The 24,506-nt window shown below is 43.8% G+C and overlaps 1 protein-coding gene across 7 annotated transcripts in view; it reads right to left on the bottom strand.

Moving 5' to 3' along the window:
* The window catches only part of LOC109923507 (gastrula zinc finger protein XlCGF8.2DB-like), a 41,331-nt gene extending 17,635 nt beyond the window's left edge, over positions 1 to 23,696 (bottom strand). For 3 of the 7 annotated variants that reach the window (XR_007265995.1, XR_007265994.1, XR_007265993.1), the window contains exons 1-3: positions 23,561 to 23,675; positions 18,004 to 18,103; positions 15,799 to 15,903 (exon numbers count right to left, since the gene is read on the bottom strand). Coding sequence is in view for 4 of the 7 variants with exons in the window: in XM_048619520.1 (XP_048475477.1) it covers positions 3,427 to 4,254 (828 nt within the window). In the remaining 3 variants the exon portion in view is untranslated. Of the gene's footprint in view, positions 1 to 796; positions 4,346 to 15,798; positions 15,904 to 18,003; positions 18,104 to 23,560 lie in introns of those variants that run through there. The other 4 variants (XM_048619520.1, XM_048619519.1, XM_048619521.1 and 1 more) reach the window with 4 other exon arrangements.
* Positions 23,697 to 24,506: the final 810 nt, after the last annotated feature.

The raw sequence follows: 24,506 nt of genomic DNA, 5'->3' as shown, positions 1-24,506 counted from the left end.
GCATAAATTTTCCCCTTCTAACCCCCTGTGAAAGGAGTTACAAAATTCATACGTCAATCCAGAATAGAAATTCATGACAGGCCCAGAACAGGAACAAGAAAGGAAGACACGATAAATATACACTGCAGTGTGAGCGGCAAAGGCAGGGCAGTGAGGCTGGTTGAATTGCAGCTACCCACAGGCGATGGCGCCATCCCTGATGTTAGCTGAGTATCTGCACAATTCACTTTGTCATGTCAGAATTCCCATATAAGTGTTCATGTTTAAAAATGGGAGAGGAAACAAAGTTGCTGATCTCAGTGTGAGTAGAAACTGGTGTTCAATGTTAGGTCAACAAACTCACTTCTGGTCATGTTATAGGAAGGATATTATCAAGCTATAGAGGGTTCAGAAGAGATTTACCAGGATGTTGCCGGGTATGGAAGGTTTGAGTTATAGGGAAAGGCTGGGACATTTTTCACTGGAGAGTAGGAGGTTGAGAGGTAACCTGATAGAAGTTTATATAATAATGAGGTATAGATAGAGATAATGGCAGTGTCTTTTCCTGAAGATGATGAATTTCAAGACTAGGGGGCACATTTTTAACGTAAGAGGAGAGAGATTTGATCAAAAGACATGAGACTTTTTTTTTTTTTTACACAGAGAGTGATTTGCGTGTGAAATAAACTTCCTGAGGAAGTGGTGGATGCAGGTACAATTACAATGCTTAAAAGACATTTGGGTAGATACATGAATAGGAAAGGTTTGGAGGGATATGGGCCAGGAGCAGGCAGGTGGGACTAGTTTTGTTTGGGATTATGGTCAGCATGGACTGGTTGGACCAAAGGGTCTGTTTCCATGCTGTGTGACTCTACATGAGTTTCTCTTCCCTCCTGTTTCAAAAACAACATCATTGAAGTAAGCAGGGATGATATTTACTGACAGAACATACAGGAGAAGTGTTTAATTCTTTCACTATTAACTCTACAGACAGATTAACTTCATTCAGTCAGCAACAGAGATTGGTGCGTTTATTAAGGTAGATTTAGTTACTATCTCCAAGGTTGACAAAGGTCAAGTGTGGAAAGAGGGAGAACAGCAGTGGAAAAGAGTGGTGAAGAGGGAGCAACAACACAGTGTGCAAAGGCTAAAAACAAAGTACTGAAGAAGCTCGGCAGGTTTAGCAGCACTTATAGAAAGAAAAACAGAGTTAAAGATTCGATTCCAGTAACACTTCATCAGAGAAACATTTTGATCTGTGTTTTCTGTGAATGACGAATGTGTCTTTCCTCCTGTCCCCACCTCTAATCCTGATCCTTCATGCTGTTCCCCTGAACCTCTACAGCACTGATATCCCTTCTGCTTAACTCATTTCTTCCTGCTGCTCATCTGGCACTTTCCCCAGCCAGACGACTCAGACCTCCTTCCTCTCCAGGCTAATATATTTAATTCTATCACAGACCTTCTCCCTGATAATTACACCCACATCATCTCTCTCACTAGTGAACACTGACACAAAGTATTCATTTCGAACCCTACCTATATCCTCTGGCTCCACACAAAAATTACTGCTGTGGACCCTTACTCTTTCCCTCGTTATTCTTTAAGCACCAATGTATGTGCAAAATAATTGAGTATTTTCCTTTATTTTAGCTGCCTGTATCCATTCAGTCTCTCTTGTAGCTCTCCTCTTTTAAGTTCCTTATTGCACATTTACTTGAAAGTATCAGCTCCCAGCACACTCTGGTTAAATCATATCTGATCTTATTAAAATTGACTAGTTTAGAACTTTGATTTCTGGCACATCCTTGTCCTTTTCCAGACAAACATGAATATAACTGAGTTATGATAACTGTCTGCAATACGGTCCCTGACTGACACTTCAACCACTTGCCTGGCTTTGTTACTTAAAGTCCAGGACCTCCCATTCCCTTCCTGGGACTTCCATATGCTGACTTAAAAAACTATCCGGAATATGTTTTAAAAATTACTCCAAACCCTTCACATTATGATGACCACAGAGGAAGTTGAAAACCCCTGCTGTTACAACTGTTTTACTTATACACTTCCCTGAAATCGCCTCCTTACCTGCTCTTCTAGTTCTACCCATATGGGTTTATTTAAGGGGTTTTCTAAGATGTCATCGCTCGTTATTGCTCTAACAGATTCCCTTAACAAAATTGTGACATCTCCTCCTCTTTTGCCATATCTGCTCTCTTGCATGAAGACCTTGTATTCTGGAACATTGAGCTGCCAACCATGTCTAAGTGACAGCTGTGTCTTCATACCCCAATATTTCAATTTGTTCATCAGACGTGTAACATTGAAAGAAATGCCAGTCAGTCTTGACAAACTCCCTTGTATTTTCACTGGCCTGTAATGTTGATACCTTCCTAACTCACTTGTTTCTTCTCATTTTGACTGTTCATCCTAATCTTTTGAACATTCTCTCTGGATCTCAGCCCCTTGCCAAGTTAATTTACATGCTTCCCAGCAGCACTCGTAACCCTCTCAGTAAGCACGCCGCTCCCACTCTACTTCAGGTGCAATCCCATCCACCTTGAACAAACCGGAACAAGATGATGATGATAAACTTCCACCCAGGTGCACAGAATTCCAATGTTGCACTAAATTTCCAGCATTACGGGCTGTCTCTCAATTGATCTGCCAACTGCTCATGTAAAATGCACTGATTGTCTCATTCTGAGTGACAAATAAACTTCACAGGTTCCTCGCACTTGGAGGGGAGGTGACGAGCCCTTCAAAATAAATGAGTCAGCTTTAGAGATAAAACAAAAACTTGATGCACAGTAGTGTTTAACAAAAAGCTGATTTATATCATTTTTCTCCCAAATAAGTAGCCAGACATATGGTGTGTACAAACATAACGTGGAACAGTGGTTAGCATTACTGCCTCACAGTACCAGGGACCGGTGTTCAATTCCAGCCTTGGCTGACTGTGTGGAGTTTTCATATTCTCCCCGTGTCTATGTGGGTTTCCTCCCCGAATCCAAAGATAAGTAAATTAGGTGGATTAGCCATGGGAAATGCAGGGTTACTGGGACAGGGTAGGGGCATAGGTCTGGGTAGGATGCTCTTCAGAGGGCCTGTTTCCACACTGTAGGGATTCTATGATTATGATTACCAGAAGCAAGCCCAAAAAACATGGCTTGGATATTGACAGCAGTAGTATAAAAAAAGCAACACCTATAATCATTTAGGAATTCATTGGTGGTTAACCAGTCCTGATGAATCAGGAAATCCCTTCTCCATGCAGGTGGACCGTCTTTCGACAATGTGAATGCGTTGATGTACAGAGATGATGTGATCATTTCCAAAACCTACCCTACTGATACACACATTTGTTATTAAATTTAATCGACAATATCAGCACCTTTAATTCAGCAGGGATTAAAAACTTCAGTACAAACAGCCCTAAACCATGGTTCATTCCTTACTGTGAGTCAGAGCGAAATCTTTCAACTGTGGTTCTTTGTGAATTTGCTGGTGTGTCAGCAGGTAGGATGACCGATTGAATCCTTTCCCACACTCAGAACAGGTGAATGGTCTGTCTCCAGTGTGTACTCGTTGGTGTATCAGTAGGTGAGATGAGCAAGTGAATCCTTTCCCACACTCCGAGCAGGTGAATGGTCTCTCCCCAGTGTGAATGCTCTGGTGTCTCAGTAGGTTAGATGAGCAAGTGAATCCCTTCCCACACTCCGAGCAGGTGAATGGTCTCTCCCCAGAGTGAACTCGCTGGTGTATCAGCAAGGAGTTCGAATCAGCAAAGCCTTTCCCACACACAGAACAGGTCAATGGTCTCTCTCCAGTGTGAATTCGTTGGTGTATCAGCAGGTGAGTTGTCTGAGTGAATACTTTCCCACATTCAGAGCAGGTGAATGGTTTCTCCCCAGTGTGAACTCGCTGGTGTTTCAGCAGGTTGGATGACTGATTGAATCCCTTCCCACAATCAGAGCAGGTGAACGGTTTCTCTCCAGTGTGAACTCGCTGGTGTTTAAGCAGGCTAGATGACTGAGCAAATCCCTTCCCACAATCGGAGCAGGTGAATGGTCTCTCCCCAGTGTGAATTCGCTGGTGTTCCAGCAGGTGGGATGACCGAATAAATCCCTTCCCACAATGAGAGCAAGTGAATGGCTTCTCTCCACTGTGACTGTGTTGGTGAGTTTCCAGTTGGGATGGGTATAGAAATCCCTTCCCGCAATCCCCACATTTCCACCGTCTCTCCCTACTGTCACTGCGCTGGCATTTGGACATTTCAGATGAACCTTCACAGACAGTTCCACACACAGACCATATAGGTTACTTCCCAGTGTGTACGGTGTATTTTCCTTCAATGTTCAAAATCCTGAGATAATTAGGTTGTGATAAACAGAGTGACTGTCAGATGTGGATATGGTTTCATTTGAATTCTCTAATTGCAAATCAGTCTTTCAAACAGGAAACAAATGCAGTCAGTGAGAAACCAGAAGAACATACACAGGTTGTGAAACTGAGAGAAATGAATCTGGTAATTTGTGGAGCCGACACTTGGGGAAACTGCTGGATTATCATTAAAACTAAACTGGTCCATAAATGTTCTTTGCAGGGGGAATGAATCAGTGTTTGCACAAAACTACAGCGAAAGATAGGGGTTGGAAAGGCAGGCATAAAGGAGAGGCATTTTATATATCTACAACTCAACCATGTTCCCGTTTTCTTCCCAGACCCTTCTATCCCTCTGAAGGAATAAGAACAAGTACAAAAACAAAATGCTGGAAATCTGAAATGAAAACTGAAAATGCTGGAGATACTCAGCAGGTCTGGCAGTATTTGAAATGGTGACAGATGCAGGGAGCATTGTGGCTTTGAAGAAGTATTTAAATGATCATACAAAGCTCTGTGATATAAGTTAAGCTGAGTGCTGGAAAATGGGACAAGCTTTAGTAGGTGCTTGATGACCAGCACAGATATGATGGGGATATTGTGTTCAACAATTTTATACCAAGTTTCTGACCTCATTTTGTTCTGTGTTTCTCTGTGATTCTTTTTTAGGAAGCACGCAGGAGTGGCAAGCAGTGAAGAATGCAAATCATATGTTGGCCTTCAAAGTGAGAGGATTCGAGTATAAAAGCAGAGATTCTTCTCTGTAAGGTCCTTAGTGAGACAACATCTGGAGTACTGTGTGCACCTTTGTTCTCTGTTCCCAAGGAAGGATGCCCTGGCTATTGACAGATCATAAAGTAGGTTTACCAGACTGATTCCTGGGAGGTCAGGACTGATGTCTGAAGAAGGACGTGATCTTCAGTTAATCTTTGTTTCTTTTCTCTTTCTGAGCGGCTGACTACATCCCTAACTAATGTTCTATCACCCATTTCCTGATCAGAAACTGACTCATCTAAGCCTACACTTTAGTTCCTATGCCCATGCCATACTAATTTAAAACCTCACCAATGGAACTAGAATAAGCCCCCACAAGGAGATTTGTCCAAGCTCTGCCCAGGGGTATCGATCAGGGTTGTACAGGTCCCACCTAACACAGGAACTGTCCCAATGCCTCAAGAATCTAAATTTCTCTCCGGTACACCATTTCTTCAGCCATAAATTCTTCTGATCTATCTTCTTATCCCTGCTCTCGCTAGCACGTGGCACTGGGAATAGGCCTGATATTACTGTATTTGATGTCCTGCATTTTAATGTATCTACTTTCCTATATTCAGCTTTCAGGTCCTCATTCCTTTGTTTAGCTATGTCATTGGTACCTACGTGTTCAATAGTGGTTGTTCACCTTCCTGTTCCAGAACGTCCTACAGCCACTCCATGACATCCCTAACCCGGGTACCAGAGAGGCACATACCATCCTGGATTCACATCTGTGACCACAGATTGCCTGTTCATACTCCTTATTATTGAATCCTCTATCACTGTAGTCCTGCCGTTCTGTTTCCTCCCATTCTGTGCAGCAGAGCTGGCCACAGTGCCATGAACATGGCTGTTTCCCTCGAGAGGACAACAGTATCCAAAGCACCAAATCTGCTTGAGAAAAGGATGACCACTGCGGACTCCTGCACTTCCTTCCTGAGCCTTTTTACTTTGTCCGATGGTCACCCATTCCCTTTCGGCCTGTGTAATTCTCAGCTGCAGTGTGACCAATCCACTAAATGTGCTGCCCATGACATTCTCAGCATTGCGGATGTTCCACAGTGGGAACAACACCTCATGTTCCTTTGGGGACCCTGCAGTGAATGAGAGTGAATGAGCGGTGGGACCAGCAGGATCACACTCGACCATGAACTGTGCAGGTGCAGTGTCGCTGTGAGTGGGCCTTCGCGAGTGGAGGGTGGGTGAGACAGTGGAAACCAGGAGAAAAATGGAGTCAGTTAGTGTGGACCGGGAGGTTTGATAACCACCCGGTGTAGGCCGCTAGATCTGACTTAGAAACGTCCGGTAAATAAAAACCGAAAGAACTGTAGATGCTGTAAATCAGAAATAAAAATAGAAATTGCTGGAAAAACTCAGCAGGTCTGGCAGCATCGGTGAAGAGAAATCGGAGTTAATGTTTCGGGTCCGTTGACCTTTCCTTAGAACTGATGGCAGCTAGGAAAAGCTACATTGAGTTCAATAATTTTAGGGTCTGAACTCTCCCATGTCCTTACCCCTAACACACGCAGCAGGCCCTGTTATCTCATCATCTGCCATTACACACTACCTATTGTTAGCTACTAACAGTCGTCCTCCCAGCCAGATCATTATGTACTCCGTTGTCTGTCCAACTGTTCTTCTCTCTCTTTGAGCTCTATCCTCACCTATGGTTGACTCCTTACCCCCTCCCCTGACCCTAACTTCTTCATAAAAACCCACACTTTCCCAGCTACCATCAGTCCTGTGGAAGGGTCACCGGACCCAAAATGTTAACTCTGATTTCCCTTCACAGATGCTGTCAGACCTGTTGAGCTTTTCCAGCAACTTCTGTTTTTGTCTCTGATTTACAGCATCCGCAGTTCTTTCGGCTTTCACTTATCGGGGGTTTCTAAGTTGGGTCTAGTGGCCCACACTGGGTGTTTATAAAACCTCCCAGTCCACTCTAACTGACTCCATTTTTCTCCCCGTCTCCGCAGTCTCTCCCACCCCAACTTTTCCATCGACTCCCCTCACACTCACTGAGGTCCCACTCACAGCGACACTGCACTTGCAGAGTTCATGGTCACATGTCATTCTGCTGACCGCGCCCCTCATTCACTCCCGGGGAATCTTGAAGAAGGGTTTCGGCCTGAAATGTTAACTTTCCTGCTCCTTGGATACTGTCTGACCTGCTGTGCTTATCCAGCTCCACATTTATTAACTCTAGCTTCCAGCATCTGCGGTCCTTTCTGCTACCCTCATTCACTCCCATTGGCTGGAGGACCAGTCGGTTCTGGTCAGTCTGCCAGCCATGCCCACTCGCCTCCTATTGGTCTACAGCGGCCATCAATCAGCCAGGCACCATTGTGAGGTGGGTGGTGGGTGGTGGGTGGTGGGTGGTGGGTGGTGGGTGGTGGGAGCCTCCCTCTCTGCGTTCTGGGATTGGCTTCATCATTCACAGTGAATGGTGTGGTTTGTTTAAGAGTACAGAGGCTATTCAGCCCATTTGGGTTGTACTCTCTCTCTGGAGATACTGCATATCTATTCCAACTTTCCTGTCATTTGCCCATAGCCCTCTGAATAATTCCTTAAAAAGTTAAATTCCAAATCTCTTTTGACAATAACTTGAATCTGTATCCAGCTGCTGTTCAGACTGTTCCAGATGCTCAAACTTACTGAGTAAAGTAATTTTCACATTTTCACCCTGCATTATTTGCCAATTATCTGAAAAGTGGTTACCAAAAATTGTGACAACATTAATAATTTCTCTCCCTCTCTCTTTGCAAATTAAATATCCTGGACAAAAAATCTGCACCTGGACTAAATCACTGCTTAACCTTCTCAGCTCCAAGGAGAATTAAGCTACTGCTACCTCTCCACAAAACAGAAATCCATCTTAATTTTAATTTATTAGAGTCATTGAGATGTACAGCACAGAAACAGACCCTTTGATCCACCTTGTCCATGCTAACTAGGTATTCTAAATTAGTGTAATCCCATTTGCCAGCATTTGGCCCATATCCTTCTAAACCCTTCCTGTTCATGTACCTAACCAGATGCCTTTTAACTGTTGTATTTGAACTAGCCTCCATCACTTTTTATGGCAGCTCATTCCATATATGTACCACACTCAACTTAAAAATGTTGCATCTTAGATCCTTTTAAATCATTTCCCTTCCACCTTAAACCTATGCCCTCTAATTCTGGATTCACCTGAGCTGGGAATAAGGCTCTGGCTCTGCATCCTATCCATGCCCCTCATGATTTTATGGAAGTTTATAACTCAGCCTCTGCTTCTGGAAAATAGCCCCAGTCTATTCAGCTTCTTCCTGTAGCTCGAACCGTCTAACCCTGGCAACATCCTTGTGAATCTTTTCCGAACCGTTCAAGTTTAACAAAATCAGTCCTATAGCAGGAAGACCAGAACTGAACACAGAATTCCAGAAGTGGCCAAATCAACATCCTGTAAAGCCAGAACATGACCTCCTACACTCAGTGCACACACCAATAAAGGCAAGTATACCAAATGCCTTCTTCACCATCCTTTCTACCTGCAACTCCACTTGCAATGAAATATAAACCTGCACCCCAAAGTCTCCTTGTTCAGCAACACTCCCCAGAACCTTATCCTGCCCTGATTTGCTCTACCAAAGTGCAACATCTCATAATTATCTACATTAAACGCCATCTGGCAATCCCCGGCCCATTGGCCCATCCGATCAAGGTCTCGTTGTACTCTGAGGTAACCTTCTTCACTGTCTACTACACCACCAATTTTGGTGCCAACTGTAAATTTACTAACTATACCTCCTACGTTCACACCCAAATCATTATAAATGACAAAAAGCAGTAAACCCAGCATTGATCCTTGCAGCAGCACTGCCGGTCACAGGCCTCCAGTCTGAAAAGCAACCCTCCACCACTACCTCTGTCTCCTACTTTCAAGCCAATTTTGTATCCAAATGGCTAGTTCTCCCTGTATTCCATGTGATCTAACCTTGCTAACCAGTCTACTGTGCAGAACCTATGGAATGTCTTTCTGAAATCCATATAGACAACATCCACAGCTCTGCCTTCATCAATCTTTTGTCACTTCTTCTAAAAATTCAATCAAGTTAGTGAGACATGATTTCCACACACAAAGCCATGTTGACAATCCCAAATCTTCCCTTGCCTTTCCAAACTCACGTAAATTCTGTCCCTCGGGATCCCGTCTAATAACTTGCCCACCACTGACTTCAGGTTCACCGGTCTATTGTTCCCTGACCTTTGTTTATCACCTTTCTTAAATAACAGCACCAGCCTTCTGGCACCTCACCTGTGACTATCGATGATACAAGTATCTCAGCAAGGGGCCCAGCAATCACTTCCCTAGCTTTCCACAAAGTTCTGGGATATACCTGATCAGGTCCCAGGGATTTATTCACGTTTATGCGTTTTAAGACATCCAGTACTTCCTCCTCTGTAAAATGGACACTTTTCAAGATATCACTACTTGTTTCTCCAAATTCTCCAGCTTCCATATCTTTCCACAGTAAAAACTGCCATGAAATAGTCACATAGTGTCTCTCCCACCTCCTGCGGTTCCATGGACTGCCTTGTTGATCTTTAAGGGGTCCTATTCTCTCCCTAGTTACTCTTTTGTCCTTGATATATTTGTAGAATCTCTTTGGATTCTCCTTAAACCTATTTGCCAAAGCTATCTCACATCCCCTTTCTGTCCTCCTGATTTCCCTCTTGAGTATACCCCTACTGCTCTTACAGTTTCTAGGGATTCACTCAATCCCAGCTGTCTATACCTGATATATGCCTACTTTGTTTTCTTGACCAAAGCCTCAATTTTTCTACTCATCCAGTATTCTCTACATCTAGCCTTGCCCTTCACCTTAACAGGAACATACTGTCTCTGTACTCTCGTTATCTCATTTTTGAAGGCCTACAGAGATAATGGCAGGTGATGACCTAGAAATCATTATCACTAAAGAGGTAGTGTTGGGCAAGCTAATGGGCCAAAGGTAGATGGGTCTCTTGCCCTGACTGAATGCATCTGAGGGGAATAAAAGAGATGGTTTGGGAAATAGCAAACGCGCTCATGGTAATTTACTAAAATTTGCTGGACCCTGGGACGGTTCTGGCAAATTAGCAAACAGTAAATGTGATGCCATTGTTTCAGAAAGGAAGCAGACAAAAGGTGGCAACTATAGACTTCTGTAATGGGGAAAATGCTTGAATCTATCATTAAAGAAGAAATAGCGAGACTTCTGGACAGAAATTGTCCCATTGGGCAAATGCAGCATGGAGTCATGAAAGGTAGGTCATGTTTAACTAATTTACTGGAATTCTTTAAGGGTATTACGAGCGCGGTGGACAGCAGGGAACTGGTAGATGTGGTGTATCTGGATTTCCAGAAGTCATTTGACAAGTTTTCACATAGTGGCACGGTGGCTCAGTGGTTAGCACTGCTGCCTCACAGCTCCAGGGACCCGGGTTCAATTCCAGCCTTGGGCGACTGTCTGTGTGGAGTTTGCACATTCTCCCCGTGTCTGCGTGGGTTCCCTCCGGGTGCTCCAGTTTCCTCCCTCGGTCCAAAGATATGCAGGGTAAGTGGATTAGCTATGCTAAATTGTCCATAGTGCCCAGGGATGTTTAGGTTAGGTGGGTTAGATATGGGAAATGTAGGGGAGTGGGTCTGGGTGGGATGCTCTTCAGAGGGGCAGCGTGGGCTTGTTGGGCCGAATGGCCTGTTTCCACACAGTAGGGATTCTATGAAAAAGGCTGTTGCATAAGATAAAGGTGCACAGCATTATGGGTAATGTATTAGCATGGATAGGGGTTTGGTTAACATACAGAAAGTGAAGAGCGGGGATAAATGGGTATTTGGATCAGTGTTGCAAATGCAATTGCTTCCAATTTACACAGATATTTGGAATTGGGCACCAAGTGTAGTGTGTCAGAGTTCACACACAACACTAAGATGAGTGGTAGAGTGAAGTATACAGAGGCCATTGTACGTCTGCAGAGGGATATAGATAGGTTAGGCAAGGGTCTGGCAGGTGGAGTACAATGATGGTAACTGAGAAGGCATCCACTTTGGTAGGAACAACAGCAAACTGGACTATTATCTAAATGGTGAAAAAGCTGTGCAGAGGGACCTGGATGTCCTTGTCCTTGAGGGGCGCATCTTATAGAAACAAATGAAATTATGAAAGGAAGAGATAAGATAGAAGCAGGGAGGTTGTTTCCACTGGTGGGTGAAACTAGAACTAGGGGGCATAGCCTTAAAATAAAGGGGAGCAGATTTAGGACTGAATTGAGGAGGAACTTCTTCAGCCAAAGGGTTGTGAATCTGTGGAATTCCCTGCCCAGTGAAGCAGCTGAGGCTACCTTCTCGAATGTTTTTAAGGCAAAGATGGATTTTTGAACAGTAAAGGAATTAAGGGTTACGCTGAGCAGACAGGAAAGTGGAGCTGAGTCCGTGAAAAGATCAGCCATGACCTCACTGAATGGCGGAGCACGCTCAACGGGCCAGATGGTCCACACTTGCTCCTATTTCTTATGTTATGTTCCCAATTTCCAGCCCTCCCTTTACCTGTGAATATCCTCCCCCAATCAAATTCTGAAAGTTCTTCCCTTGTACCGTCAAAATTGGTCTACGTACAATTTAGAATTTTAACTTTTAGATCTGGTCTGTCCCTTTCCATAACTATTTTAAAACTAGGAGAATTATCATAGAATCCCTAGCAGGCCATTCAGCCCATCAAGTCCACATCAACCCTCCAAAAAGCCTCCTGCCCTATCCCCATAACCCTGCATTTCCCATGACTAATACACCTACCCTACACATCCCTGGACACTACCGGAAATTTAGCATGGCCAATCCACCTAACCTGCACATCTTTGGACTGTGGAAGGAAATCGGAGCACCCAGAGGAAACCCACGTAAACACAGAGAGAATGTGCAAACTCCACACAGACAGATGCCCGAGGATGGAATTGAACCCAGGTCCGTGGTGGTGTGAGACAGCAGTGCTAATCACCAAGCCACCGTGCCGTGGAACTGCTGGTCCCAAAGTGCTCCCCCACTGATACCTCAGTCACTTGCCCTGCCTTATTTCCCAAGAGAAGGTCAAGTTTTGCTTCTTCTCTCGTAGGTACATCCTACAAACTGAATCAGAAAATTTTCTTGTCCACTTAACACATTCTTTTCCATTCCAAGCCCTTAACACTATGACAGCCCAGACTATGTTTGGAAATGTAAAAACTCCAATTATTACAACCTTATTATTCTTACAGATAATTGAGATCTCTCTGTAAATTTGCTTCTCAATTTCCTGCAGACTTTTTTTGGGCAGGGGTGTCTATTGTATAATCCCAGTAAGGTGATCATCCCTTTCTTATTTCTCAGTTCCACCCAAATATGGATGTACACTGGATGTACTCACAGGAATATCCGTCCTAAGAACAGCTATAATTCATCCCGCATCAAAAACGCCACTCCCCTTCCTCTCTTGTCCCCTGCCCCCTGCATCCCCTGCTCCCCCCCGACCACCCCCAACCTATCCTTCCTGTAGTATCTATACCCTGGAACATTAAGCTGCCAGTCCAATGCATCCTTGAGCCACATTTCCGTAATAGCTATGATATCCCAATCACATGTTCCCAACCATGCCCTGAGTTCATCTGCCTTACAGGTCAGATCTCTTACACTGAAATAAATGCAGTGTAAACTTGTCAGTCCTACCTTATTTTCTGCCTTGACTGTTTGACTTCTCAATTGTACCAGCCTTGGACTGATCTCTTTTCTCATCATTTCTTTGGGTTTACCGCCACTCCCTTACAGGTTTAACGCCTCCCAAATAGCACTAGCAAATCTCTCCACCAGTATATTAGTCCCCTTCCAATTCAGATAAAATCTGTCCTTCTTTTGCAGGTCAATTCTACCCCAGAAGAGATTCCAATAATCCAAAAAATGTGAATCCTTCTCCCCAGCACCGACTTCTCAGCCGCGCATTCATCTGCTCTATCCTGCTATTCCTACTCTCACTAGCACGTGGCACCAGGAGTAATCCAGATATTACTACCCTTGACGACCCACATTTTAACCTCCTGCCTAATTTCCTATAATCTCTCATCAGGACCTTATCCTGTTCTCTTCCTATGTTGTTGGCACCAATGTACAATGACCTCCTACTGGCCATGCTCCCTTTTGAGAATATTGTGCACTCTCTCTGAGACATCCTTGACGCTGGCACCAGGGAGGCAAAGACACCATTCTGACATCTCACTGTCAGCGCAGAAACATTAGTCTGCACCCCTGCCTATGGAGTCTCTTATCACAATTGATCACTTGGCGTAGCCCTCATTACAACAGAGCTAGTCACAGTACAGTAACCTGCTGTCACTGCTACATTCCCCAACAGTCTATCACCTCCTGCATTGTCCAAAACAGCATACATGTTTGGGATGGGGATAGCTGCAGGAGACGCCTGCACTACCTGCCTACCCCTCCTACCTTTCCTACTAGTAATGCAGTTACCTGACTGTATCCATGGTTTTTCTACCTTCCAGAAACACCCACCCCCCAGCTACTGTAAATTTCTCATTGCCTCTAACTGCCACTCCAACTGATGCATGCGATCCGATATGGTTTTGCAACGAAACACACTTCCTGCAGACATAATCATCAGGGTCATTGAAATTCTCCCTAATCACCCACATTCAACAAGAAGAGCACATCACTCTACAAAAGGCCGTCTCTGAACCTTAAAAATCTACAGACCCAGAAAAGACAGTCTTACTGCTCTAAAAACACTACTGTAGAATAAATTAGTAGCTATGTTTTATATTTTAAGACTTTAAACAAGAGACACCTCTCAATAAGACATATTAAGAAACCCCCATTCTACTCATTAGAGTTTTTCAAATTAAAAAGGAATGATCACCTTGATGGGATTATACTACGGACGGAAATTGAAGAAGAAATATGAAGAGCGATCGCAGATATATATAAGAATAATGAGGTTTTAATAGTAAGTGATTTTAATTTTCCTAACATTGACTGGGACTACTATAGTATGAAAGGTCTGGATGATGAAGAATTGGTTAAATGAGTTCAAATAAATCTCTTGAACAATATAGAGCGTGTAGGGACATTCTAATTAGGGAGACGAGGAAGGCAAAGAGAGGATGTGAGGTAGCCTTGGTTAAAGATAATCCAAAGAAAGGTCAGTGGTTAGCACTGCTGCCTCACAGTGCCAGGGACCCGGGTTCGATTCCACTCTCGGGCAACTGTCTGTGTGGAGTTTGCACATTGTCCCCGTGTCTGTATGGGTTTCCTCTGGGTGCTCCAGTTTTCTCCCACAGTCCAAAGATGTGCCAGTTAGGTGGATTGGCCATGCCGGTAGTGTCCAGGGGTGTGTAAATTAGGTGGATTAGACATGGGGGTGAAGGGTTACAAGGAAAGGTAGGAGGATTAGTCTGGGTGGGATGCTTTTCGGAAGGGCGGTGTGGACTTGTTGGGCCAAATGGGCTGTTTCCACACAGTAGGGATCTTATGCTTCTATATTAAGAGCAAGAGAGAAACTAGAGAGAGTAAAGCCCCATAAAGATCAAAGAGGTTGTCTTTGTGTTGAATCTCAAGAGATGGGAGAAATATTAAATGAATATTTTGTGTCCGTTTTTACTGGGGAGAAAGAAATGGGGGCCAGAGAACTCAGGGAAATAAATGTTGATGTTTTGAAAATAGTTCACATTACAGAAGAGGAAGTGCTGAAAGTCTGAGAAAACATAAATGTGGATAATATTTCAGGACCTGATCTAGTGTATTCCAAGTCTTTGTGGGAGGAAGTCGCGGAGCCTCTTGCAGAAATATTTGCATCATGTATAAATACGAGTGAGGTGCCTGATGCTGCGCCATTGTTCAAGAAAGGATGTAAGGAGAAGCCTGGGAACTATAGAACTGTGAGCCTGATTTTAGTGGTGGGTAAGTTGTTGGAGATGATTCTGAAAGATAGGATTTATATACATTTGGAAAGGCATGGAATGAATAGGGATAGTCAGCATGGCTTTGTGAGAGGGTGTCTCACAAACTTGATTGAGTTTTTTTGAGGTCGTAACTAAGAAGATCGATGAGGGCAGAGTAGTAGACATCATTTATTTGGACTTTAGTAAAGCCTTTGATAAGGATCTGCATGGTAGACTAATTAGTAAACGTAGATCACATGGGATTCAGGGTGAGCTTGCCAATTGGATACAAAATTAGCTTAAAAGCAGGAGACAGTGTAATGGTGGAGGGTTGTTTTCAGACTGGAGGCCTGTTACCAGTGGTGCTCCACAGGGATCGGTGCTGGGCCCACTTTTTGTTTGTCATTTATATAAATGGTTGAGATGAGAATACAGAAGGCATAGTTAATAAGTTTGTGGGTGACACCAAAGTTGGTGGTATAGTGGACATTGAAGAAGCTTATCTAAAATTACAAAGTGATCTTGATTAACTAGGTCAGTAGGCTCAAGAGTGGCAGATAGCATTTAATTTGGAAAAATACAAGATGCTACATTTTGGCAAAATGAACAACAGCAGGACTTAAACAATTAAAAATAGGGCCTTGGGTAGTAGAACGGAATATAGAGATTATAGAACGGAAATACCTAGATATATATCACATACAGTTGGATAGTTAAGAAGGTGTTTAGCACACTTACCTTTATTGCTCAGACCTCTGAGTATAGGAGTTAAGACATTATATTGAGGTTGTACAGAATGTTGGTGAGGCCTCTTCTGGAGTACCCTGTCCAGTTCTCGTCACCCTGTTATAGGAAGGATATTATTAAGCTGGAGAGGATTCAGAAGAGATAAACCAGGATGTTGCTGGGAATGGAAGGTTTGAGTTATAAGGAGAGGCTGGATAGGCTGTGACTTCTTTCACTAGAGCATAGAAAGTTGAGAGATGACCTTATAGAGGTTTATAAAATAATGAAAGGTATAAATAAGGAGAGTGACAGGTCTCCGGTCCCTAGATTTCAAGACTATGATGGATATTTTTTAAGATGAAAGGAGAAAGATTTTAAAAAAGACATTAGGGAATTTTTTTTAAAAACACAGAGTGGTTGATGTGTGGAATGGATTTCCAAAGGAAGTGGTGGATGTGGATACAATTACAATGTTTAAAAAATGTTTAGACAAGTACATGAATAAGAAATGTTTGGAGGGATATGAGCCGAGCGCAGGCAAGTGGGACTAGTTTAGTTTGGGATCATGGTTAGCATGAAGGGTCTGTTTTCATGCTGTCTGACTCTAACTCTTGCTACCTCTGTAAATTCCTCCAGCCACTACAGCCCTCTCTTATCACAGTAATCTCATCCAGCCTCACAACTGTCCCTATTGTCATCATCTCTTCCAGCCTCACAACTGTCCCTATCACCGTCATCTCTTATAACCTCACAACCCTCCCTATCACTGTCATCTCATCCAGCGTCACCACACTCCCTATATATATAATTCTCCTCTAGCCTCACAACCCTCCCTAACTCTGTAGTCTCCACCAGCCTCAGAATCTTCACTATCTCTAATTTGCTCCAGCCTCACAAATCTCTGAGATATGTGCTTTCCTCTAATACTATCCTTTTGAGGATACCCCATTTTTATTTCTCCACTTGATTAAGGCATTTTCTGATTCCAGGATCCCGAGCTCCAGAATTTCCTCCTAAACCGCTCTGCCTCCACCTCACTTTTCTCCAGAAAATAAATGACTAATCATGTGCCATTTATTCTAATATCACCTTCTCTGACCTGGTTTCAAATGTGGTTTGTCATATTCCTATATTAAGTGTCTCAAAGGTTTACAGAACAAAAAAAAGGCTCTGTGGCCATCGGGTCTGTGCCAGTAAAGAAAACTACCATCTAACTAGTCTAATCCCATCTTCCAGCACTTGGGCTATAGACTTGTGTGTCTCGCATCTCAAGTGTGTACCTAAATACATCTTAAACATTTTCAGGATTTGTGTATCTATCACTCTTACAGACAGTGAGGTTTAGTGTAATTGTCACTGCATGATGACATCACACACAAGAACAGAACATCTGGATCTGTGCAAACCAGAGATCACCCACACACTGGGAAGGATGGCAAGGTCCCTGAGAGGGTGCAGTGAAGATTTACCAGGGTGGTTCAAGGAATGAGGGATATTAGTTGCATGGTTAGGGGTTTTTCACATTCTTCATTCATGCAACATGCGTGTTGCTGGTACACATTGAGAATATCCATTTACAACAGATGGACTCTCCTTCTCAACCTCTCCCTTTTGCGTGAGATGTGGCCACCTGCAGTTTAAGCCATTATCAGTCATCCCTCTCTAATGAGAGAGAGCAGCCCTATGGTTTGGTAGGACAATGGTGACTTTACCTTTCACACTGTGCCCCGGCGGTGGAGAGACGGTAGGTTGAAGGTGGTGGATGGGACACTAATCACAGTGGTTTGTCCTGTATGTTGTTCATTTTCTCTAATATTGTTGGGAGCTGACTGATGCAGGCAAGTGGAGAATGTTCCACATAATCCTGACGTGTGCCTTATAGATAGCAAGCAGACATTGGGGAATCAGGTGTTCCTCCAGCTCCACACTGTGTTATCTCTGACTCCAGCATCGGCAGTTCTTACTATCTCTTGGGGAATCAGGTGTTTGGAGAAACTGAGATTGTTCTCCATGTAGCAGAAGAAATTGAGGGGAGCTTTGATAGAGGTGTTTGCAAAAGTTACACATTAGGATGATAAACCTTACACTCATGAGCTGATCATAAAAGGATTACAGGACACATATTGAAGGTTTTTGGGGAATATCTACCCAGAGAATAAGGTGATTAAAGGAAGAATTTATGCAGCAAGTGGGAATGAGCTGGAACACAATACTCACACTCAATGCGAATATCCAGGTCCTGATGAACTGAATAATTCTGTCAGAGTTTGGTGTTACAATCATTGAGATTCCCACCTGCACATTTACTTGTAAAAGCCTGTAACACAAGTTGACAAAATCCATCACTGTCAGTCTAGGGTAGAAATTCACAACATCCCCTCGTCCTGGCCCAGGGTGACCGTGCATTCTCTCTGCTGCACAGTACTCCTTGTGGAGGTCAGCAGTCGATTCAGGGGAAATGTTTTGTGCGTTTCTATGAATTTCCACCTCGGACTTCAGTGACTGAACAGAGCACAGGCCTTTGACACATGATCTGAATTTTCCAAGAGTTAGTGAAATGCAGAGAGCAGGATTTGCTTTCTTTTCTGTTCTTCTGTGCTGCCATTCTCCCTCATCAATAAGGCATTGTGTGTTAAAGGTGAACGCATCTCGATGGACAAGTTGTCTCCATTCAGAACAATGGGCAGCAAGCTGTTCCCAGTCCTTCCAAACAATATGTTCTACAAAGATAGCAACTGCACATGTCCTGCTGTCCAGTGCTCCCAAGAAAGAGTTTCGAAGAATGAGGGAGGATCTCATAGAAAAGTCATAACAGTCAAGTCTGAGAGGGTTACAAACAGTTTACAGAGAGATATTGATAGGATAAGTGGGCAACAAGTTGGCAAATAGAGTATAATGTGGGAAAATGTGAAGTTATTCATTTCAGAACAGACAATAAAAGAACAGAGTACTATTTAAATGGTGAAAATCGTAGAAAGCTGTCACACAAAGAGTCTTGGGGGTAATTGTGTAGGAAACACAGAAAGCTAGCACACAGTTGCAACAGGTAATCAGGAAGGGCGAAGGAATGTTGTCCCTTCTTTCAAGGCGCTTGCAGTACAAGAATTTGGGGTATATGTCTTCAGGCAACTGCACAAAGCACTGGTGAGGCCACATCTGGACTAATGCGAGCAGTTTTGGTCCACTTATTTAAGGAAATATATGACGTCATTGAAGGTATTTCAAAGAAGGCTAAACAGGTTGGAAATCTACTAACTGGATTTTGGAAGAATGCAGGATGATCTCTTTGAAACATATAGAATTCTTAAGGGGTTTGACAGGATAAATGCTAAGATGGTGTTTCCCATCATGGGAGTCTCAGACCAGATTCTTGATCAGTTGGGGAATCAAGGGTTAGGTTGCAGAATCATCAATTTTAAAACAATCCAGACACAGGTAAGGGTTTCAGTAACAAATGAGCTGGGGTGAGGTGGAGAGAAGGAAAATTTGAGACATTGAAATTTCTGGTGTTTGTGATTGTGTAGATGGGTGATCAGTAGCTCATTCTGGGGTCGGATATGACAGCAATATTGTGACGAGTTTAGTTCAGCCTCAGACAGTTCCCAATGAGAACTTGTAATTTGTAATAGCAACTGAAGGTGATGGGTTTAACTGTCCCAATGTTTCACTGGAGGATGTTTCTGCTCATCCAGAACTGTAAGTGTGATTAGCAGTTTGATAATTGAGTGACAGTGGAGCAATGGAGAGGGATGGTGGTGAGGTAGAGCTGGGCATTATCAGAGTACATGTGAAAACAAACACGGTTCTTTTGGACAATGTCACCTCCTGGCAGTACGTAAGTGACAAACAGGAGGGGCCAAGGATAGATTCTTGATGGACACCAAACACATGGGCTTTGGAGGGGAAAAGCAGAGTGGAGATGGAGCAGGATTTTCCAATGACGGTGAGGTCAAATATTGGTTTTTAACTGAACGGTGAGAAGGACGTAACCAGAAAAGAGAGAAAGACAGAACAAGGAAGACTATCTGTGAATTGGCTTGGGGGAGTGACAACGAGGAGTAGGAGAAGAGATAGAGAGTTGGAATGTCTGTAGTATAGCAAGGATAGGGTAAAGGGTCAAGATGAACTCTGATAAGGCTTGACAAGAGACTGGAGAAAGATGTAAGTTGAGGACTGAAAACGAGGAGCAACATGAAAGACGGGCTAGTGGAATGTGAGGAAGCAGCGAGGCAGCTGATCGGATGGAGAAGACAGGGTAATGGACTGCATTTTGGAAGAAGCAAAACTTGTGTTCGTGATATTTTAAAAGGAGTGAACAAACCTGATGTGTTTAACTTTTATCCAGAATATTAAAATGCACAGCTGAAGTCCAGGTTCAAATCCCACCTCAGCAGACAGTAGAATTTGAATTCAATAAAAAATAACTGCAATTAATAACCAACTGATTGCCATGTAACCATTGCCAATGGCAGAAAAGAAATTCCTAATGACTTTCAGGAAAAGAAATCTGCTCACCTCATAGTGGCCCAGCAAGCCACTCAGTTGTATTAATCACTGTGAAATCTCAACAAACGAATGAAACTGGATGGACCATTTTGCATCTACCAAGACACTCGAAAATGCAACACAGAATCAGGCCTCTCAGCCCTGCGAAATTCTCCTCACTATCATCTAGGGGCTAGTGCCAAAATTTGGAGAGCTGTCTCACAAACTAGTCAAGCAACAGCCTGATACAGTCATGGGCATGGAATAATACCTTACAGACAATGACCCGCCAGCAGGACAGACCCAGCAGAGGTGCTGGCAGTGTTGTACAGACAGGAATGATTAGCCCTGGGAGTACTCAGCATTTACTCCAGATGCCTGGAAGTCTCATGGCTCCTGCTGATTAGCGCATACCATTCTCCCTTGGGTGAAGTATCAGTGCTCCTCCATGTTGAATAACACTGGGAGAAACCACTGAGGGTGTAAGTGGCGCCAAACGTATTCCAGGTACAGGATTTCAATGTCCACCATCAAGAGTAGCTCGACTCTACTGATCAAGCTGGTTGGGTCCCGAAGGGCAAAGCTGCTTGACTGAGTCTGCAGCAGGTGGTGAGGAAACCAACAACAGGGAAAAACACAGTTGATCTCATCGTCACAAATTTGCCAGCTGCAGATGCATCTGTCCATGACAGTATCAGTAAGAGCGACCACCACCCAGTCCTTGTGGAGACAAAGCCCCACTTTCACATTGAGAATACCCTCCACTGTGTTGTGTGGTACTATCACCGTGCTAAATCAGACAGACTTCAAACAGATGGAGGAACTCAAAACTGGGCATCTACGAGGTGCTGTGAGCCATCAACAGCAGTGGAATTGTACTCCAGCAATCTCATGGCCTGGCATATACGCCACTCAACCATCACCATATAGCCAAGGGATCAACCTTGTTTCAATGGATAGTACAGGATGGCATTGGCAGGAGCAGCACCAGGCATATCTAAAAATAAGGTGCCAATCTGATGAAGCTACCAAACAGGACTACCTGCATGCGAAACAGCATATGCCGCAAGAAACAGAGCTAAGTTATCCCACAACCAATAGATCAGATCTAAGCTCTGCAGTGTAGGTTAGGTGCATCATCTATGGGAAATGCAAGGTTACAAGTTTGGGTAGGGGGAGGGTCGGTGTGAACTTGTTGGACTGAATGGCCCATTCTACACTGTGGGGATTCTATGATTCTGCCATACCCAGTTGTGAATGGTGATGAACAATTAAACAACTCGCTGGAGAAAGCACTCCAAAAATCATCACACCTACGGAAGAGCCCAACCCATCCATGCAAAAGGTAAGACTACAGCAGTTCCAGTAATCTCCAGCCAGAAGTGCCAAGGAGATGATCCATCTTGGCCTTCTCCAGAGGCCCACAACAACACATATGCGAGTTTTCAGCCAATTCGATTCACTTCAAATAATATCAAGAAATGGACGAATAGTGCAAAGGCTGCGGACTTTGCAAACATTATGGTAATAGTAATGAGGACTTGTTCTCCAGAACTTGCCGCCCGTTAAGCCAAGCTATTTCAGTGCACTGGCACCTACTGACAACATGAAACATTGCCAAGGTATGTTCACCACAAAAACACAGGGCAAATCCAACTGTGACAATTTCCCCTCCATCAGTCTACTCTTGATCGTCAGTCAAGTGGTGGAAAGTCTCATCAACAGTGCTATCAAGCAGCACCTGCTCAGCAATAACCTGCTTAGTAACATCCAGTTTGGACTCCACAAGGACCTCTCAGCTGCTGACCTTGTTGCAGACTTGATTTACAACTTGACGAACAGCTGAATTGCAGAGGTGAGGTGAGAGTAACAGCCCAGTCCCACACCAAGACCACCTATTTCCACTTCAGTGACAGCATCTAACTCCACACTAGTCTCAGCTCATTTGCTGAGACTCATTCATTTCTATGTTACCTCTAGACATAACTATCCAAACACTCCAGGCCAGCCTCCCACATTCAACCTCCCTGTAATCTCAAAAATATCTAAAACTCTGTCCCCATGTGCTCACATGTACCAAAACTTGTTCACCCATCACCCCTGTGCTTCCTGCCTACAAAGGCTCCTACTTATAAGCAACATTTTAAAATTCACACCCTGGTTTAATTCCTGACTGTGATCATCCCTATCTACCTGCACCATTTGAGACCTCAACAATTCATTTAGTTTCAGACTCCAATGTGTTTATTCATTGCTTCAGCTGTTTCTACAGTTGCCAGGGAAACATGGTCTGGAATTCCCACCCTAAACCTCTCAAATCCACTTTCCTCCTTTAAGATATTCTAAAAACCCCCATATTTGGCAATGTTTTGTCCTCATGACCTAATATCTCCATCTGTGGACTCATGTCAAAAGTTCCTTGATTATGTTTTTGTAAAATTATAAATATGATTAAAATACAAATTGTCATTGATCTGGATACATATTGTCAACTCTTCACTATCGCTAGGTGAATAACGTGTAACTTCTCAGCTAACCGCATTGTGGGAGCACTTTCACCACACAAACTGCAGCTATGCAATAAGGTCAAACATCACGTTCTCCACAGGGAGCAGGGCTTTGGCAATGATTGCTGGTATCTGTGAAGGGAGAAACACAGTTAATGTTTCAGTGAGTGCAAAATGAATTACAGAGAATGAAAGTAGTGCAGAATTTGATAGCCAGAAACAGAATGGAAATGGGCTGTCTCACTGGAAAAAGAATTCCTGAAAGTGAAAGATATTGTGGAAAAATGAATCTGGTAAGAGACCAGCACATGGTCAGTGGGTCAGCAGCAGCAGAAGAAAATTCATTTACAAAAGTCTGTGAAAACAACAAGAAAATACTAAACAGGGCTAAATTATACCCATCATTAGAAACTGAGGAAGTTAATTAGTGACAAAGAGGTGAATCAGAGCAGTGTTAGCTGTTATCATCCCACAGTCTGGGTAGGACATCCAGAAGAAACAAACATTTTTCTAGGCTTGAATTTACTCCGTGTAAATCCTCCCCTATCACTCCTTGCCAAGGAAGGATGTGCATGTCTCGCTGCAGCTTGCCCCCTGCAAAGTTGGCGGCCGCGCATGTGTCCCGCGGACCATTGCCCCCAACAAAGATGGTGGCGGTCACTCGGGCCCGTCGCCATCCAAGGCGTTTTCCTGTTTGCTGCAAACACGGGACTGGGAGTTTCAAACGTGTGTTTTCCGACATGCACTAAGTTTTTGTAAAACCTTTCAGGCCATACTAATACCATTTCGCTCCCACTTTCTGCTGTTTATTTCTTTCTTTACCGTGTCCGGCACCTTCCACAGACGCCCAGGCCTTGATCATTAGCGATTACTGCGCTGCCCTCGTGTGCGATCACGTGGCTTGACTAGTCCAGCCCCTCATTCACTCCGATTGGTTGGAAGACCAGCCGCCGTGCCGAGCCGTCCGCAAGCCCCGCCCCTGTCCTACTATTGGTCCGGAGCTCACATCAATCACCCGGGTCCGTGCGCGAGCTGAAGTATGCGCGGTGCTTCTTGTATTTTGATGCTGTTCATCAGCTCCAGCAGTGAGCGTTCATTCTGAGGTGGGGAAGGAATATGTAATTCCTGTTTCTCCTGATGTACGACAATAACAACAACAACAACTATTTGCATTGTCTAGAACCTTTCACATTGTCAAATCTCGCTAAGGAGCTTTACAAATGATCGAAACCTTGATTAGAGAGAACGATTTTTAGATCTTAAAGAAGGATAGAGAGAGTTGGGGCGAAATTCCAGAGGCTTGTATCCTCAGCAGCTCCAATGGTGGAGTGATGTAGGTGGGGTGAGTCGGAAGGGGAACACAGAAAAGAGAAATGCAGCAGCACAGGGAGTACATAAGGTCTAAAAGACAGAGGAGTCTCCAGAATCTGTCTGTCACAGAGAGTTTGGCTGCCTCATGGAGTTTGAAGCATGGCACTGCAATAGGTCCGTGCAAGTCATGACTACAGCGCTACAGGAGATTTCTGCTGTCTTAAAAAAGTGACAGATTTTGTAAAAACCAAAAGAACTGCGGATGCTGTAAATCAGGAACAAAAACAAAGCTGCTGGAAAAGCTCAGCAGGTCTGGCAGCATCTGTGGAGGAGAAAACAGGAAGGGAGGAAACAGGAAGACAGGAAGGGTCGTTAACTCTGTTTTCTCCTCCACAGATGCTGCCAGACCTGCTGAGC

The sequence above is a fragment of the Rhincodon typus genome, chromosome 43 (assembly GCF_021869965.1).
Source record: "Rhincodon typus isolate 14 chromosome 43, sRhiTyp1.1, whole genome shotgun sequence".
Taxonomy (NCBI): domain Eukaryota; kingdom Metazoa; phylum Chordata; class Chondrichthyes; order Orectolobiformes; family Rhincodontidae; genus Rhincodon; species Rhincodon typus.
Note: the sequence above shows the minus strand (reverse complement) of the source record. Positions and strands in the feature narration are given on the sequence as shown.